Source organism: Amblyraja radiata, chromosome 34 (genome assembly GCF_010909765.2).
Source record: "Amblyraja radiata isolate CabotCenter1 chromosome 34, sAmbRad1.1.pri, whole genome shotgun sequence".
In the NCBI taxonomy this organism is placed as follows: domain Eukaryota; kingdom Metazoa; phylum Chordata; class Chondrichthyes; order Rajiformes; family Rajidae; genus Amblyraja; species Amblyraja radiata.
In genome coordinates, this window is record NC_045989.1 from 15,475,928 (window position 1) to 15,493,914 (window position 17,987).

The 17,987-nt window shown below is 40.6% G+C and overlaps 1 protein-coding gene across 4 annotated transcripts in view; it reads left to right on the top strand.

Annotated features, from left to right (window-relative positions):
* The window catches only part of unc13c (unc-13 homolog C), a 378,167-nt gene that overhangs the window by 330,906 nt on the left and 29,274 nt on the right, over positions 1 to 17,987 (top strand). For all 4 annotated transcript variants that reach the window (XM_033050677.1, XM_033050678.1, XM_033050675.1 and 1 more), the window contains 5 exons: positions 71 to 159; positions 4,313 to 4,462; positions 4,765 to 4,888; positions 14,986 to 15,042; positions 16,544 to 16,624. In XM_033050677.1, coding sequence (XP_032906568.1) covers positions 71 to 159; positions 4,313 to 4,462; positions 4,765 to 4,888; positions 14,986 to 15,042; positions 16,544 to 16,624 — 501 coding nt within the window. The remainder of the gene's footprint in view (positions 1 to 70; positions 160 to 4,312; positions 4,463 to 4,764; positions 4,889 to 14,985; positions 15,043 to 16,543; positions 16,625 to 17,987) is intronic.

The window sequence follows — 17,987 nt, forward strand, 5'->3', positions numbered from 1 at the left end:
ATTTTGAAATCATCATAATAGCTCATAATAAGATTGATGATTTACAAATAATTATTTTATTTATTTTTAGCTTGATGATGAGGCTAGCAATCTCCTGAAGGAACTGCAGGCCAATCTCAATGGTGTCTTGGATGAACTGAGCTATACCTTTGCCACCAGGTAATGCATTGTTATAAAAATTATTAATGCAGCTGAACGATGAATGTTTTATGTAAGTGTGTGGCAGATTCTTCTCCAACGCAGTATGAATGTAAGTTTGTACTTTGGGGAATTTTACGTTAAGTATGGGTCTCTCAGGATTCTACTTTGAGGGTGTGTCCTTAATGTAAGACGTTTAAATGAATATCATAAAAGTGGAGCCTAATGGGCCAGTCCCACTTACGCAACTTTTCATGCGTTTTATTACGTGCAGGTGCAGGAGGTTCACCTGTACCTCCTCCAACCTCATCTATTGCATCCACTGCTCTAGGTGTCAGCTGTCTACATCGGTGAGACCAAGCGTAGGCTTGGCGATCGCTTCGCCCAACACACCCGCTGGGTTCGCAATAACCAACCTGATCTCCCAGTGGCTCAGCACTTCAACTCCCCCTCCCATTCCAAATCCGACCTTTCTGTTCTGGGCTTCCTCCATGGTCAGAGTGAGGCCCACCATAAATTGGAGGAGCAGCACCTCATATTTCGCTTGGGCAGTTTACACCCCAGCAGTATGAACATTGACTTCTACAATTTTAGGTAGTCCCTGTTTTCTCCTCCCCTTCCCAGCTCTCCCTCAGCCCACTGTCTCCACCTCTTCCTTTCTTCTTTCCGCACCCCCCCCCCCCCCCCCATCAGTCTGAAGAACGGTCTCGACCCGAAACGTTACCTATTTCCTTCGCTCCATAGATGCTACTGCACCCGCTGAGTTTCTCCAGCATTTTTGTCTACCTTCGTTTTTCCAGCATCTGCAGTTCCTACTTAAAATTTAAAAGGAGATGTGTGGAGTGAGTTTCATTTACATAGCGATGGTGGGTGTCTGGAACACGCTGATGGTGGTGATGTAGAAGTAGATCCAATAGTAGCATTTAAGAGCTGTTTAGTAGGCACATGGATATTCAAGCTATGGAGGGATATGGATCACAAGCATGCAGAATAGATTAGTTTAACTTGGCATCTATTGAGCAAAGATAACATGGGCTGAAGGGCCTGTTCCAAAGCTGCACTGTCACAGGTGAGATACAATGGGGCCGGTGATACAATCGCCATGGTTTTATGAAGAACAGGTCCTTAATTGTATAATAAAAGAGGAAAATGTTTGAAATACTGAGCAGGCAGTATCTGCACAGAGACAAACGGAGATAATTTCTAGTTGAATTGTTATTTTAAAAAATGGCTGGTGAACCTCCAATCTGACAGTCCACGATTCCATTACCTGAAATTAGATACATAATTATTGAGAATTATTGCCTCTTTCTTTATTGACTTTGGCTTGGTAGATTGTGCATTGAGGATTTAAAGAGGTACATTTATATTTCTGTATTTTTTGCTGCTTTGCCCTGAGCTCTGGCATTCCATCTTTAGTTTAGTTTAGAGATACAGCGTGGAAACAGGCCCTTCAGCCCACCGGATCCGTGCCGACCAGCGATCCCTGCATATTAACACAATCCTACACACACTAGGGACATTTTATTCATTTACCAAGCCAATTAACCTATAAACCTGTACGTCTTTGGAATGTGGGAGGAAACTGAAGATCTCAGAGAAAACCCACGCTTGTCACGGGGAGAACGTACAAACTCCATCCAGACAACATTTGTATTGTGAGGACATAAGAGGACTTTCGTTGTTACATAATGTTATCTCTGGAAGTACATCAAAGGTGATAATGTAATGGAAACGATGGTAAAAGAAAAGCAGGAGGTTAAAAGAATCAATGGTACACATCCTGGAATTTGACGATGATACAAGGAAAAGTGAGACTGACATGGCAAGACTGTGAAAGGGGTGATGAATCTTCTGAAAGTGCCAGTATGTTTAAGGCCAGTCACAGCTGGTTTAAATGTCTCATGAACTGTCCATATCAGAAGAATGAGGAGGCACTAAGTGTGGATGCCGACTGGACATTCTGTCTCCTGTGTGTAACAAAATCAGAAATGCTGGAAGAACTCATCCCTTCAGTGGAAAGAGAAACCAATTAATGTTCCAGGTCAAGGCCCTTTCGCAGAACTGAGGGGAGAGTGGAGGGGTAAAAAGGTGTTATCAAATCAGAGCGGGGTGGGTGGTGGGGGGGGGGGTGAGGTATAGGCACAAGAATGGATGGAGATTGGTTAAAGTAGAGCTGCTGATAAGAGGCATGAGGACTGCCAATTATGGAGCAATTTTATAGAACAAAAATCAAACTGCTGGAGGAGTTCAGCAGGCCACACAGCATCTACAAAGGGAAATGGACAGGAGGCTTTTCAGGTCGAGACCCTTTTTCAGACTGAAGTTTGTTTTTTGCTCAAGATTCCAGTGCATACAAACAAGATGATAAAGGGACATCAGCATGATATTGGGAATTGATAAAAAGTTGGAAAATGAATTGTTTATTTTCGGGTGATTGTAAAGCGCCCAAACAAAAGATAAGATGTTGTTCTTCTAGTTTACATTGGTGCCTGCTATGGCAGCGCAGGAGGTAGCAGACAAAATGGGAGTGGGACTGAGAATTAAAGTGACATACGACTTACTCTTAGACAAAGTTTCATTATTTGAACAATGCAATTGCCTTTTTTTCTGCCATTTAAGCATTTTATCACAAGAATCCAATATAGTGTATGTTTTGTTGTTTCATTGAGCCATACGTGCTCCACATTGCTCTGTCGAAAACATTAGGGAGATTTATATCGATTTGGCATTTCATCTTCAGTAAGAGAAATGTTGAAGGAAAATTTTTGCAAGCTGTCACCAAGGAAACTGCTTTTGCATAAGTTGTGGATTTCCCAAATTCTCATTGGCAATTGACAATTATGCTGGCTGTTTTGAGGCGCTGCTGTGGTAATAAGTGACGTACACAAGCGAAAAATGATGGGAAAGCTAAAGAAATATTGAAATGTATTCTGTGCAAAAATGTCACGTAGCAATAAATGATGTAAGGATAAATTGTGAGATGTGACAGCAATACTCATGTGAAATCTTATTTACCCTAGGGATAATAAACCATCCGATTGTATTTACTTTTTGGACGGTTATATTCTTTATTATCTGTAGCTTTGAGAAAGCTGTGGAATGTTGAATGGGGATGTTTTATAAAGGAAATCTCTGTCTAATTCCCCCTCCGTTTCCACACCCACTCCCCAGTCCACTGCAATCATCACTTTACAATAAATAAGAAAACGTTTAGATTACTGTTTCTTTTGGATAGCAAGATTATGACATCAAATGCAGTCCAGAACCAGAGCACTTGATTTATCTGGCATTTAGAGTACCAACTAGAGAGTGCCGTTTGTTACACTCAAGACTGTTAGATGCCCCTCACTGAGAATCATGATATAACACAGCACAGATGCAGCCTGTTGTTTGCGGCGTGCCTCTTTGGTGGAGTTATCTCATTAATCCCACTTTCCTGTTCTTTCCTCAACCTTGGTTAACAACACATTGCTATTTGTGTATCCTTTTTGCACAAAGAATGGTTATCAACACAAGCCTCAGTGTATGTGATACAGGCTAGTGCTCTGCTCAATGGCCTATTGACATTGAGCGAACCAACATTAAAAAAATTCTAAGGTACACAAAAATGCTGGAGAAACTCAGCGGGTGCAGCAGCATCTATGGAGCGAAGGAAATAGGCAACGTTTCGGGCCGAAACCCTTCTTCAGACTGATGGGGGGTGGCGGGGAGAAAACTGTCTCTGGAGAGAGGAGGAGAACTTCTTCAAAGTAGGCATACCTTGAGGAGATTTCGCAGTGGAGTAGACAAATTCTGCCTGCCTTCCTTTTGGCCAGTTATTTATTTCCACTAAGCGTAATATTTGAAGTTCAGGTCTAGTGTTACAATGTGCATTAAAGCTTTTTCTTATAAAATGGCATCTCCAACCTGACATCGCAATGCCTCTGTGTACTGGTACTTGGCAACCACATTCTTTGCCATCTTTTGAACTTCCTATGTTAAAAGCAAATTTCCAGCATTGCCTTTACTTTTTTGTAAAGGACAACAAAAGAAGAATGTCAAATCATGGTTTTAACACTTTGCTGCAAGTATTGTTGCCCATAAAATGTCAGTTATTTAAAATGTTTTAATATCTTTTGATTTTTGGCATTGCACGCATGGCTTTATCATTGATTCTGCTTAATTGTTTCAGCTTCCAGTCCGTAATTGAAGAATGCGTGAAACAGATGAATCTCGAATTATATCAGATGAGAGGAAATGGGAACTCATCTACCAACAGGAACAGCGCAACCATTGACGCAGAAACCGTCCTTAGGCCTTTAATGGATCTTCTGGATAAAAAGTAAAGTGTCTCTGTCAATAAGCTTCTGCCCAAAGATAACCATTTGACCCAGACTTTCTGAGCTTCACAGTTATCTATCTTGAAATACTCCATCGCTTGCATTGAAATGCAAATATCATGGGGAATTTGGCATTTAAATTGTAGTTATCAGGAAGCAGCGTTGCCAGCCAGTTTTCTCACTGTGATGCTGATAGGATGCTGTTTTATATGTATGGTCTGCTGGCAGATCTTGTGGCGCATAATACAAGTATTTTGATGTCTTAACTGTCTAATGACAGTGGATATTTTCCTTTTTATTCCAGCCTGACGCTGTTTGCTAAAATCTGCGAGAAGACTGTTCTAAAAAGGGTTCTGAAGGAACTTTGGAAAATAATTCTGAACATAATAGAAAGAAAGATTGTTCTGCCTGCGCTAACTGACCAAAGTGTAAGTACTAGTCAACTGTTGCTACAGAAACTGCTTTGTACAAATATTTCATGAATAGGCACCACCTCCCTGCCAAATATTTAACGGGAAGCCAGGGATGACACAAATTCCTAATGCGTGCACTGTTTCACAACATAGCTCTAAGATTAAATGTCAGTCTAAAGTTACGATGATGTACATCACTGGGTAATCTGTCATTCATTTAGAATCAAGAATTAGAACAATGATGCAGGTTCAACATGGAATGAAGACACCAATTTGTCTGGTGTAATTTTTTGAAGTGTGTGATTAGCAGTTGTGAACAATGGAGTACATTAGGGTTCAGTGTTGGCTCCACTATTGTTTGTTGCCTACACTAACAAGGAACACAAAATCTCAATGAAATGCACTTTCCCAGCACAAAGCCGTACTCTCTATCTCTAATTAATCCTTGTTTATCCAAATGCTGGTAGATCTTGTCCCCAAAAATCCCATCCAACAACTTTCCCAACAACTGATGTCAGGCTCACCAGCTTGTCCTTGCAGCCCTTTTCTAAAATAAAAGGACATTAGTCATCTTCCAGTCTTCCTGCACCTCACCCATGGTTAACGATGATGGAGCAAAGTTATTTCTTCCATGGGTTCCATAATGTCCTAGGATACACTTGGTCAGGTCCTGGGGATGTATTCGCCTAGACGTGCATTAAGACTGCCAGTGATTCCTCTTTTCCGATGTGGATATGTTTCAAGACATTATTTTTCTCGCCCCCAAATTCCCAAGCTTCCATGACCTTCTATGCTATGAGGCTGCAGGGTGACTTGGACAGGTTGGGTGAGTGGGCAGATGCATGGCAGATGCAGTATAATGTGGAAAAATGTGAGGTTATCCACTTTGGTGGTAAGAACAGGAAGGCAGATTATTATCTGAAGGTGTCAGATTACGAAAAGGGGAGGTGCAACGAGACCTGGGTGTGCTTGTACATCAGTCACTGAAGGCAAGCATGCAGATAGTGCAAGCAGTGAAGAAAGCAAATTGCATGCTGGCCTTCATTACGAGAGGATTTGAGTTTAGGAGCAAGGAGATCCTACTGCAGTTGTACAGGGCTCTGGTGAGACCGCACCTGGAGCATTGTGTGCAATTTTGGTCTCCTAATATGAGGAAGGACATTCTTGCTATTGAGGTTAATTCCCGAGATGGCAGGACTGACATATGATGAAAAAATGGGTCGACTTGAGCTTGTATTCGCTGGAATTTAGAAGGATGAGAGCGGATCTTATAGAAGCATACAAAATTCTTAAAGGATTGGACAGGCTAGATGCAGGAAAAATGTTCCCGATGTTGGGGGAGTCCAGAACCAGGGGTCACAGTTTAAGAATAAGGGGTAGGCCATTTAGGACTGAGATGAGGAAAAACCCAGAGAGTTGTGAATGTGTGGGATTCTCTGCCACAGAAGGCAGTGGAGACCAAGTTACTGGATGTTTTCAAGAGAGACTTAGATTTAGCTCTTAGGACTAAAGAAATCAAGGGATATGGGGAAAAAGCAGGAACGGGGTACTGATTTTAGATGATCAGCCATGATCATAATGAATGGCGGTGCTGGCTTGAAGGGTCGAATGGCCCACTCCTGCAACTATTTTTTTGTGTTTCTATGTTTCTCCATCGTAAGAGGAGAAATATTTACCTCCGATTTTGTCCACGTCCAGTGGCTTCACATACAGATACCCAGATTGATCTTTAAGGGATCCTATGCTCTCTCTAGTTCCCCTTTTGCTCTTAATATACTTAATGTATTTGCTAGGATTGTCCTTTCTCTTTATCTGCCAGGGATATCGCATGTGCTCATGGATCAATGCTTCCAGTATTCAATCGAGTATTTTCTGTAGAATTTACCTGCAAACCATGCTGCTTAAATGGAACATTAATCTCCTTTCCCTGGTGCCAGCTAAACAAATTCTTCATGAGTTCTCTGTTAATCTGAATGGTACACGGTTCTTTTGAACAATTTGGTCTTGCATGATTGACGTTGATTCGATAATATTATTCATAGATAAGCAACCAATGAAATGAACATTCCAATCAAGGTACAATGGAAATTCTTCTCAGAATGTAATTTTGCTTTACATTCTGAAGGAGGAGATTTCTAGCTCGCCTGTTTGAAGTTGTTAACCTTACTCGTGTGTTAGCTATTTTTGTTTACAGAATAGATTTCAATTCATCAAGTTGTGTTGTTAAATCTGTGGCGCTCAGGGCATCAGCTCTATCGGCCAGTGAACAATGTGAGGGAGGAAGGATTTATTTACTTGCTTGTGATTTGTATAATGTTGAAGGCAGTTATTTCTTCCTTGGCAAAGAGCAAACTTAAAGTAACCATAAATTATGGGGAGTTTCAGTGGGAAACAGGCAATTTCAGGATTTGTACAGAGAAGAGAAGAATTGTGGTATACTGTAAGGAAATGATCAAAAGGTACTTTCCCTTCCCTTTTTACACTGTTTCCCTGCTGCTCCCCCCCCCCCCCCCCCATCGTTCCTCAATCCCTCATGCTCCCCCTCCCTACCCATTCCCTGCTCCCTACGTTTCCCACATCGAGATTATGAAATCAATAGAAATGAAATGGAAAATTCTGTGCTTCCAACAATATTGTTTCTTTCTCCCTTTCCATTTTCCTGAGTCGCGCAACACTTCAAATTCTGAACAAAAGGTCAGTTGGACATCAATTCTAAATTCCTGCCAGCGTTGCACTGAAATTAACGGGCACACATGACTGAGCACAGAACTGGCGAATTACTACCCTTTTCCATGGCAACAGCTCTCCGTTCAGGAACTCGTCATGTGGACAATTGCATACACAGGCATAGCTCGTGCTGCTTCTGTGGCATTAGGCATAGGTCCAATGCTTCACCTGCCTCACTGTGTCAGAAGTTTCAGTCATTGTGAAAATGCGAATAAAGATTTGGAGCAAATTAAACCAATGGGTTTCTCTGCATTAACGGAATACGGAATATTCTCAACAGTCGCACTAAATGTCTGCATTCAAGCGCATCTGGATCTCGTTGATTTGTTTAATTTTGAATCGTCCTCTATTTTCCAAATATGCCATTGTTCGCCTCACGGTGTGAGTGAGAGAATGAGAGAGAGAGGTAGCATTTTAATTCCTTGTTATGGAGCCGTCCAGTTAGCTCCTGATTTATTTCTAGGTATTGCTCGTGGAAGGGATATTCTATTCAAATCTAATGCCTATAACTTTACATCAAATTCCAGATTGTTGCTGCTGTAAGTAATTAGGGAGTTTGAGTCAGAATTCAGGTAATTTCAGGATTTGTGCTGTGAAGAGTAGCATGAACCTTGTTAAAGTGGCTGATGATGTCCCCCGTTCCCTCTCCACCACAACCTTTCCGTCCCACGTTTACTTGCAACTCCCCCTCCTCTTCTTTATTCCTAAGCCCCCTTCCTTCTCACTCTCCTGCGCTCCCTCAAGGTTCAAATGCATGACTGTGAGTGTCCACCTGCATGTGCCTTGGCACCACTAAAGAGTGTCAATGCCACAGAGCAAGTTCAACAAATGCAGAGGAAATTGCTAAGGTTTACAAAAAGAGTGGAAAGGTTGCAATTCCAGTTATGGAGGAAGAAACACTGACCACCTGTTTGAATTGGTTGCAGAGTACAGGCAGTCCCCACCGTATCACAAGTGTTTGCAGGACAGAAATGAACAAAAAGGGTGTGTGGGAGAAAATCACAGAAATAGCAGTGATGGGAGGGCGAGAATCCGCCAGCCAGCCTCACTGGCCCCGTGAGTGTGTGAGTGAGTGAGTTAGTCTGCTCAGTGCTCCCAGCGGTGCTCAATGCAGCCTAGCTCTCAAATAGAGCGGCTCGGGATAGAGGGGAGAGAAGCTGTATAGAAGCGCCCTGTTCGGAAGACGTCCACCTATCCTGCTGGTGTCCCAAATACTCACTCACTCCATAAGTCTGGCATTAGCAACCTAAGGAGGTACTTGAAAGAAAGCCGTTGATATAATGGATATTTCAGTGAAGTAATTTTGAGGTCCAAAATCAAAAGTATAAGCAAATAAGGATGTATAAAGAGAAACTAACATGTACAACAATGGGAGAAAATTGAATATAAAACAAAAATTGGTTATAAAATTGAATTAAATATAATACCAAGTCTGAATTTAACCTGGAAAATATTGTCAAAGTATTTATGTGGATCATTTAGTTTCCACAAATAGGAAAAGATGAAGCCATTGTCACTTCTCCCCCACCCTCAACACCAGCTGGCATTGTGTTCTAACATGATCTTTGTTCAAATGCACACACCTCTCCCTCCCACACCCCCACTGAATTGTTCTTTAGACACACTTGCCTTTCACCATTCAACCTTCATCGTCGCCTGTAACCTATTGCTCCTCTGCAACACTCTTACTTTCAAGGAACCCATAAAAGACCAACACATTTTCTTTGATAGCCAGCCACTGATCAATATGCTTTTATCCCAGTTGTTCTGTTTTCCCCGGTGTTTGGGACAATGTTTAACCTCATTCACCTTTATACTATCAAGCTGACATTTGTCATATCTCCCCATATACACTGTACCTGCATTATTCTGTGAGTTCTGTCTTTTCCCCCATGTCTTTTCCCCCAATAGAATGCAGTCTGTCCCTGAATTATCTCCTCTCTAAAGGTTGTCCATCATTCTGTTCAATTTATCCTTGCCATTCTTTTTACTTCAATCAGATCCTTCCTACATTTCCTAAAATTAGCCCCCTTCAGTTAAATAATCTAAAGTTTCAAATGCTATGATTGCAGTTCCCATCTATATTAACTTCTTGACTAAATTCAGCAATTCTTCTTCACTGGCTAGAAAGTTTCTCTCTTAACCATCTTTTACACAATTACTCAACAATTTGCTATTATCTCATTCTCTTTCAAAAACGCATTGTAACCGGACAGCTCCTATGACATTGCAGACATTAAGCAAATAGAATTTGCCTTGCACCCCTGAGATTATTCACTTTATCAAACACTGAACTAATTTCTTCAATCTAAATGCTACACTAAAATGATTTTCCCTCCCTATTTTTCCTGAATATAACGTACCCCAGATATATTAAACACCCAGGAACAATACCACCAGGGATGGAGGTTTCAAGCTATAGAACTATTTATCTGTTGACGTTTTAACAATTTCTGTAGATTGAATGCGTTGGTTCAAACTAGGTATATCACTATACACTGCTGATCAATATGATGACAATATGGAAACACAATGTTCTCAGAGAGAATGGCATAGTCGTGGAGCACAGCAGTCCCCCTTCAACACAGCAGGTCCATGGTGACCATCAAGTACCCATTGATACTCATCCCATTTATGAGCACCTGGTCTATATCCTCTCAGCCTTGGTAATTCAAGAAGTCTTTTTAAATGTTGTGAGATTAAGTGTTACATACATTACACTATTTAGACCCATCAAATTCTCATATTTTTCTAACTCTTTTAAGTGCCGAATCTCAACTCTGAGAAAGGATGGGTTGGATTCTAAGACTCAATTACAAGACAAAATTATTGGCACCAGGAACAGAACCACTCCACTCCCCAGCAGAGGCAAGTGGCCAACCTACTTAAGGATGCTCTCTGCTTTCATTTAACACACATTTTAAACTACAGGCATCCGAGACCACTGGAGACTTGGCAGCTGTAAACACAAAAGCTGGGCTGAGTCCATGAGGTAGGTGTCTTCAAAGCACTGTGCTGGCCAAGACAAGCAAGCTGGAGCCTCAGACCCAAAACACAGTCAGTAAATCCACAATGAAACATTATTTGCTGCCTCTCCAACCATCACCTCACCTCATTCTCTTGACCCATGTCACACCACCTTTTCCCCACTCTGCACCATACAACTCGAGACGCTTCTAAAAAGCTCCCTCTCCGTGATTTTTCTCCAAACAATTTCAACCAAATGCCCTCTACTTTAATTCTCAGGACTTTGGGGAAAACCTTTGCATAGCTTTCACCCCAACCTCTTGAGATCCTTCCCACTGCACAAAACTCATCTCCAAGATAAAACCCAGATATAACTGTCTCTCCTGTTTTTTAAATCTAGATGCCCAAATAATTCTCTGCCAAATTAGTTATATCCCACTCCCTTTTGTATATTACTGCTTGTTAGTTAGCACAGAATATTCTTCACGTCGCTTTTTTTCCTTCCGCTCCAAGTCGAAGCTGCATAAGAGAAATTTCCCCACTCTTTTTTTTGCTTCTGTCAAATATTTGAGATTGTTTCTCCCCTGGTTTCTGAACTCGTGCCAGTGAAACCAGTTTCTCCAGTCCATCAAAGTCACTGATCATTTTGAGCCCCTCCTTATATCTCTTTTTTCCTTGCACTCAATGAGATCTCCCCGAGCTTTTGTCTTTCCACAATGCTGAATTTTCTCTCTTTGATATCTGTGCTAGTACCTCAACTCTGCTTGACTTATTTCAAATCAAACCAGTATGGCTCAAGATGCACTCTCTTGCTTTTCTGTTCAATGCACAATTTATAAACACAATAAATATTATTTTAACAATGTTATCAATATCTACCTGGAAAGATTTAAATATTTACTTCATGGCCCTGGATTGAAAGCTGGCATTGTATGATTGACAATGATTCCTTAATGCAGTAGCTTGTTCTCAATGGTGTCGGGGTCCTGTAACTGAGCTCTTGACAACCCTGCCTCTGTTAGACATGCAAGTCTGCCACAAAAGTTTCTAATTCTCTGACCAAATTAATGTTCATCTCGGGAACGCAAGCCGCTGTAATTCAACATTCAGCATCAGTCCCAAGGTCTGCACTGAATACTGCTTTTGATCTTGCTTCATCTATGACTATGGAATCTTCCCTCAAACAGCACACTTACTAAATACAAGGACAACCACAGGGATCAGAATACGTGACTAAGATAATTCTGTGCTCTCAGCATAGACAGCACGGCAACATCTTGCAGCCTCATCATGGTATGCAGACAGTGTTGACAGTGCTGTTGTATGCCAGATGAGAGGCAAGAATCTCTTAAAGGAGAACTGCATCACTGTAAGAATGCCTGCAGCTCTCAAAGGAGGCCGAGGGAGTCTATGGCAGATTTCAGTGCAGACGTCTCTGTCACTTCTTCCTCATTGTGCTTCGGGTCAGAGTATTGCTTCCTGAACAACCTGGGGAGATGTGACTTCCTACTGCATGTCCTCCTCCTTGCATCTTGCCTTATTTGGAGCAACCTTTGCCATTCTTCTACTGAAGCTGCATGGTGAGGGGAGCACAGACTTGAGCACCTAGGTCAGTGTTAACTGGAAACACAAGAGTCTGCAGATGCTGAAATCTAGAACAAAAAACTGAATGCTGGAAAGACTCAGCAAGTCAAGCAGCAACTGTGAAGGCTAACGTTGCACGCCAGCATTGTGGGTTGTTCATAGCAGTACATCCAGGTGAGAAAGAGGTTCATGTGCACCTCCCCTAACCTCATCTCCTGCATCGGGTGTTCCAGATTTGGTCTACTGTACCTGGGCGAGACAAGCATAGACTCAGCTGCCGTTTTGCTGGACATTGGCTCGATCCGCCAATGCCTACTGGATCCCTCAGTTATTAATCATTGTAATTCCCCTTCCCATGTATGAACATTGATCTCTCCAATTTTAGGTAACTAGCATTTCTTTCCTTTTTTATCTCTCCCCTCTCTCCCCTGTTTCCCACCTGGTCTTGCACCTATTTCTCTTCTCCCCTTCACCTACATTGCTTCCTCTAGCTTCACAATCCACAACCCTTCAATCCTTTTGTATCAAACCTTCTGTCTTTCCATCTCTGGCCTCTGTCCAACCATCTGCCAATCAAAGACCCCCATCACTTGTATCCATCTATTACCCAGCAGGCTTTGTCCTGCTTCTCCTCTCTTCCAGCTTTCTTCCCCTATCCCCTTCTCCCCCATCCCCCCAACACAATCAGTCTGGAGAACGGTCCTGACCCAGAAAGTCACGTATTGATGCTCTCCAGAGATGCTGCTTGACCCACTGAATTGCTCTAGCACGTGTATTTTCTTGGGTTGAGACCCTGCTTCAGGACCGAGTGGGAACAGGAAGGATTGCTGGTAGTGAACGGCTGTTACGACCACCTCTTGGGACAAAGTCTCCATAATGGCCACAATCGGAGGTCCATGCATTGATTCGGGCCCTAGGTTCATCCATTTTACGCAAAATACTTCTTGCATTGACATGCAGTGACTGGCCTAGCTGTCTGAATAAAGGAAATTATATTCACTGTACTCTAATTAACTGAAAAGTGCCACAGTTACTTGTTATCTTAAACTACCAGATCATTGCCACTGCAGCACCCATTCTGTAACTGTTCAACTTTATGCAGTTTGATACTGAAACAAATGCCAATAACAGTGTCAGACCTTCATTATTGTAATATTAACCTGCTCTACAAAAGCCAGATTCTGTAAAGGTTCCCTGTTATTTGGAGCTCCCAGGACAACATGCTCATAAATCCGTAGTACTAACTTAGAAGGCCTGCAGATATAAGTAAAATACTTCCCTCAATTTCTCAAATGCATTGAAGTACTATCAATTTTCAAATATTTAGTTGCAAAGTGGTCATAGACATTGGGGTATACTTTTCAAGATGCTATTCAGGAATAAAATTGGTTATTTTATTCCTGAAACCCATTCAATTTCCATCTCTTCCAACTTAAAGTGTTTGGGAGGGACTTCTGTGCCTTATCTTGGGAAACATTGAAACTGTCATGTGAATCCTAGCTCTTTGTTCCATTTAGTCACCTAATCAGCCAGTTTACTTCATCTGATGGATTTAGACCCATCAAAATATTCTTCGACTATTTCAGACTTCAAACTGGGCAGGTATAAAAAGGACATTGACCTCAAACCTATCCATTAATGGCAAAGACAGCTCTCAATTATCATCGTTAATGGAATTGATCTGAAGTTATATACTCTCTCGAGGTCCCATTGCAAATTCACAGCAATTTATCTTACCTTTCAGTTTTTATTTCTGGTGCTATATTTTGAAGTCATGAAAAATGCTCAGTGTTATGACCAATTAATCCTTTGGGAATTTTTTCCAACTTGCCATTTCTCTTCAATCATGCCATATTTTACTCTGATCTCTTGGGTCCATATAATGTTCCTCCTAGCTGACATATAGAAGGCAAAAATACAGTATGCTATTTATTTTTCAAATACTAAACTTTCCCATTGTTGCCCATGTCAGAAATGCTCCATTTAAAAATAAATTTTGACATAGAATCAGACCGCAACTCTTTCATCTTCTCTGTGCAGCTGTAATGAACTGTTCTCCTGTTTAAATTAAACCAGCTGCATTGAGTTTTTGCCATTTTCCCAGATTTAGGCTTTTTTTAGCAGATGCCTTTGTTTTCACCTTTTATACCGGTAATCTGTAGCATATTCTTCGATTTGCTGAAGTTTCCACTTCACTTGAAGCTTTTGTAGAATAAGTAAACAGATATATTTTTGCTTCTTCGTTTTAATTAGAAACAAGCCTACTTGAAAGCAGCAGCATAGCCTTTGAACCAGGTTAAACTGAGCAAAATAAAGCTGTCAGGCATCTTTTCCAAATGTCACAGTGGAAGATGTGTAGTTATATTGCAATATATACTGTGAATTCATCTCTTTGATAAGTTTTGATGAAAGTAGAGATAATTTCCCTCTTTGTCAAGTGTGCTCTCAGTGCTACCATTTCAGTTGGTTCGATCCTCTGACAAGCTAGATGCAGGGGGAAAAAAATTCATTGTTGATGTAGGATGGTTTACAGTTTTACCATTACTCTTTGACAAATACTGATTTTGGGTTGCATAGTTTTTCATCGATATGCTGTGGATACTGTGGCAGAATTTTATCTGGGACTTGGCCTGGTAATGCTACGTGTGTCATCAGTTAATACGGTGTCAATTATTTTTGCTTGGTACTCTGAATTTTAGTTTGTTTTTAACTTGAAAAGGTCACAAAGCAGTCTTTAAACTTTGTTTCCCCAAATAAAGACTGATATTCAAAGGCTCTTCTTTGATGGCTTTTGTTTTCCACTCACTGCCATATTTTAATCTTGTTCTTTCTAGGGAGCTCAAATGATCTTCAGTGCAGCAAAAGACTTGGGCCAGTTATCAAAGCTAAAGGTAACAGTATGAATGTATTGGCTGTAGTAAAAGTCACTTCTATTTAATCTTGCCCTCCCAAGTGGTTTCCCCTTAAAATCCATATACCAGACATACATCATAATGATTGAAATTCCTTGCGTGAAGCTAAACGAAATATATTCCAGAACAAAACGATTCCAGTGATTCTTTACATTGGGCATGGTTTTTCAGTACGACACAAAATGATGTGTGTGGGACTCTGCCAATTATAATTTACATATCCCTGTCAAAATATGCTTCATACTGAATCATAGCAAATAAGCATGTCATTGAAAATAGAAACTGGTTAGTATTTCAAAGATGCATTCCCTGGAAATTCAGGCAGAACATTTAGGTCATCAGAACGTTCTATATTTTTAATTGATGGGGAAGCACTCAAAGGTTAGATTAAAGGCTTTTATCAAAAGCACTTTGCAATTTTTGAATGGTAATGTAAAAGAAAACTGGAAGTAATAATATGCACATTCTGAAACACAGCTGGAGCAAAAATATATGAAAAACTGTTTAATTGTCAATAATGTGATTCATTTAACTCAGGCAGAATTACTCTGTTTTAGTCCGTAGAGACATTTAGTATGTTTTAAAGTAAGTCAAAATGCATCGAGTGAAATTCAGTAGTTGAGTATTTCTAGCATCATTGTTATATTGTAAACATTTAAATTGCATCAACCGGATGCTGCATGTTGGTAAATTCAAGATTATGCATGCATTTGCTTTCACTGAACGTGATGTTACTAGTAAAATGTGTTTAAACTAGTCTGGCAGGGGATTGATACCCAAAGTAGTGGTGTAGTAGATGAGAATATTGAAACAAATATAGAAGTTAAAGCAAGAAGGAAACAGTAAGCAGACCAGGGAGCAATACCCACATTGCATTTATTTTAATGTACAAAGCCTTACAGATAATGCAGAGGAGCTCAGGGCAAGGATTGGCACCTGGGATTGTGATATTTTAGCTAGCACGATAATATGATTGAGGTATTGGCAGGACTGGCAGCTCAATGCTCCTGGGTGCAAATGCTGCAGGTATGATAGAGGTGAAGGTAAGATAGGAGAGGGGAAGTTGCAATATTGACAAGGGAGAACATTATGGCAGTGATTAGATAGAATATTCCTGGGACAATGTCCAGTGTAGTTAAATAGGTGCAATTTAGAGAGATATGGGCCAAACATGATAAAATGGAGCTGGCTCAGGAAGTCATCACTTGGTCGGCATGATCAAACTGGGTGTGCTGTAGAACTCTGTGAGTACTACATTGAACCTCTAGCCCTACTTTGATCTTGGTGAATACTGTCAAGCTCCTTGAGATATATATATTAATCTAGGTTACTATATATACTAGTTTCTTAAACTATAACGAGTAATGTTAATGTTATGGCTAGTTACTTATTTCTCTGGTAAGCGCAGTAATGTTTTGATCATATAATTTTGCAATATATTCACTAATTAAACATGTTTCGTTTGATAAACCTCAATTAGGAACATGTGATTCGGGAAGAGGTGAAAAGTCTCAGTCCTCGCCAATGTGCAATAATGGAAGTCGTGTTGGCCACCATAAAGGTATTGCCTGGATTCTGTGTGAGCACAGATCCATTCATCAATTAATGTGTTATTGTTCAATGTTGATCACAAATGGGATCTTCTAAAGGAAGAAGTATCTGTTTGTCCACCCTGAATGAATCTGTGTACAAAGATGGAGGTTGCCCTGCAGAGAGAGTGCAGAATCTCCCTATTCCATAAACATGGAGGGCACAATGAAGAGATGGAAATATCACACTAATGTCCACAGGTGATTCACAACGGACAATAATGAATCTACTGCCTGTTTTCTGCCTTAACTATTTTTCTTTCTTTTCAAATCTTTCACTTTATTCCCAAAGCCAGATTTGGTCAGTTATGGATGGCTGGTGCCTGTGATAGGTTGCTGCACACACCTGGTACCTTTTCTCCAAAAAGCCAAGTCGCATTTTTATGCAATAATGTTACATTTTGTTGTTATGCCATTGTACATCTAAAGCTATGTCATTGTTAGATGCTAAAATCATTAGCTCTGCATTCACTACCCCTTCATATATAAAGCTGATAAAATATCCCACATCATTCAAATGTGAATCACCTGATAAAATTATAAAAATACATTCTTTTTCTTCTTTTGCATTAATATTGTTCCTTTTAGATCAACACATAGGCTGGATCATTTTATACTACAATTATTCTCCCAATGCTGTTGATAAATGAAAAGATGAGAAGCAGTAACAGTCTGAAATTGGCTGCCTTAGGCTTCCAGTTGCTTACTGTAATGATTGTTTTTGATGTAAAAATAGTTATTAGTCAGAAACACTAAAACAGAGAGAGTTAAACTCCAGCACACACTGACTAATGCACAGCTGCCCCTCATGCAATCCAGTGACAGCTTTGGTAAACAGATAGATTTAATATATTACTGAATAATTTGCACTATATGGCAAATGTACAGAGAACACAGTGTGTAAAACCCTTCTCCAATTTCAACCAATGACTTTCCAAGGTAGCACTTTCCAAAATAACCTGTTATTTTCTAAATTCAAAGCCTATAATCACCTTTCTCCTGTGTAGGAAGGAACTGGTTTCCACCAAAGATAGATACAAAATGCTGGAGTAACTCAGCGGCACAGGCAGCATTTCTGGACAGAGAGGCTGCCTGTCCTGCTGAGTTACTTCTGCATTTTGTGTTTATCGCCTTTCCCCTTCTGCCTGGTATGTCAACATTGCTGCCTTGGAAAGACTTCCTATTCCTTGCCCGCACTGCCAATTTAAAACCAATATTGGGGATTGTTGATTATTCCTTTCCGGCTAAAAGTGAAGGAATTCTCACATTCTGTTAGCATACTAACAGAACCATCTGGGATAATATTCCAATGGATTTACTCAAGTTGAAATGTGA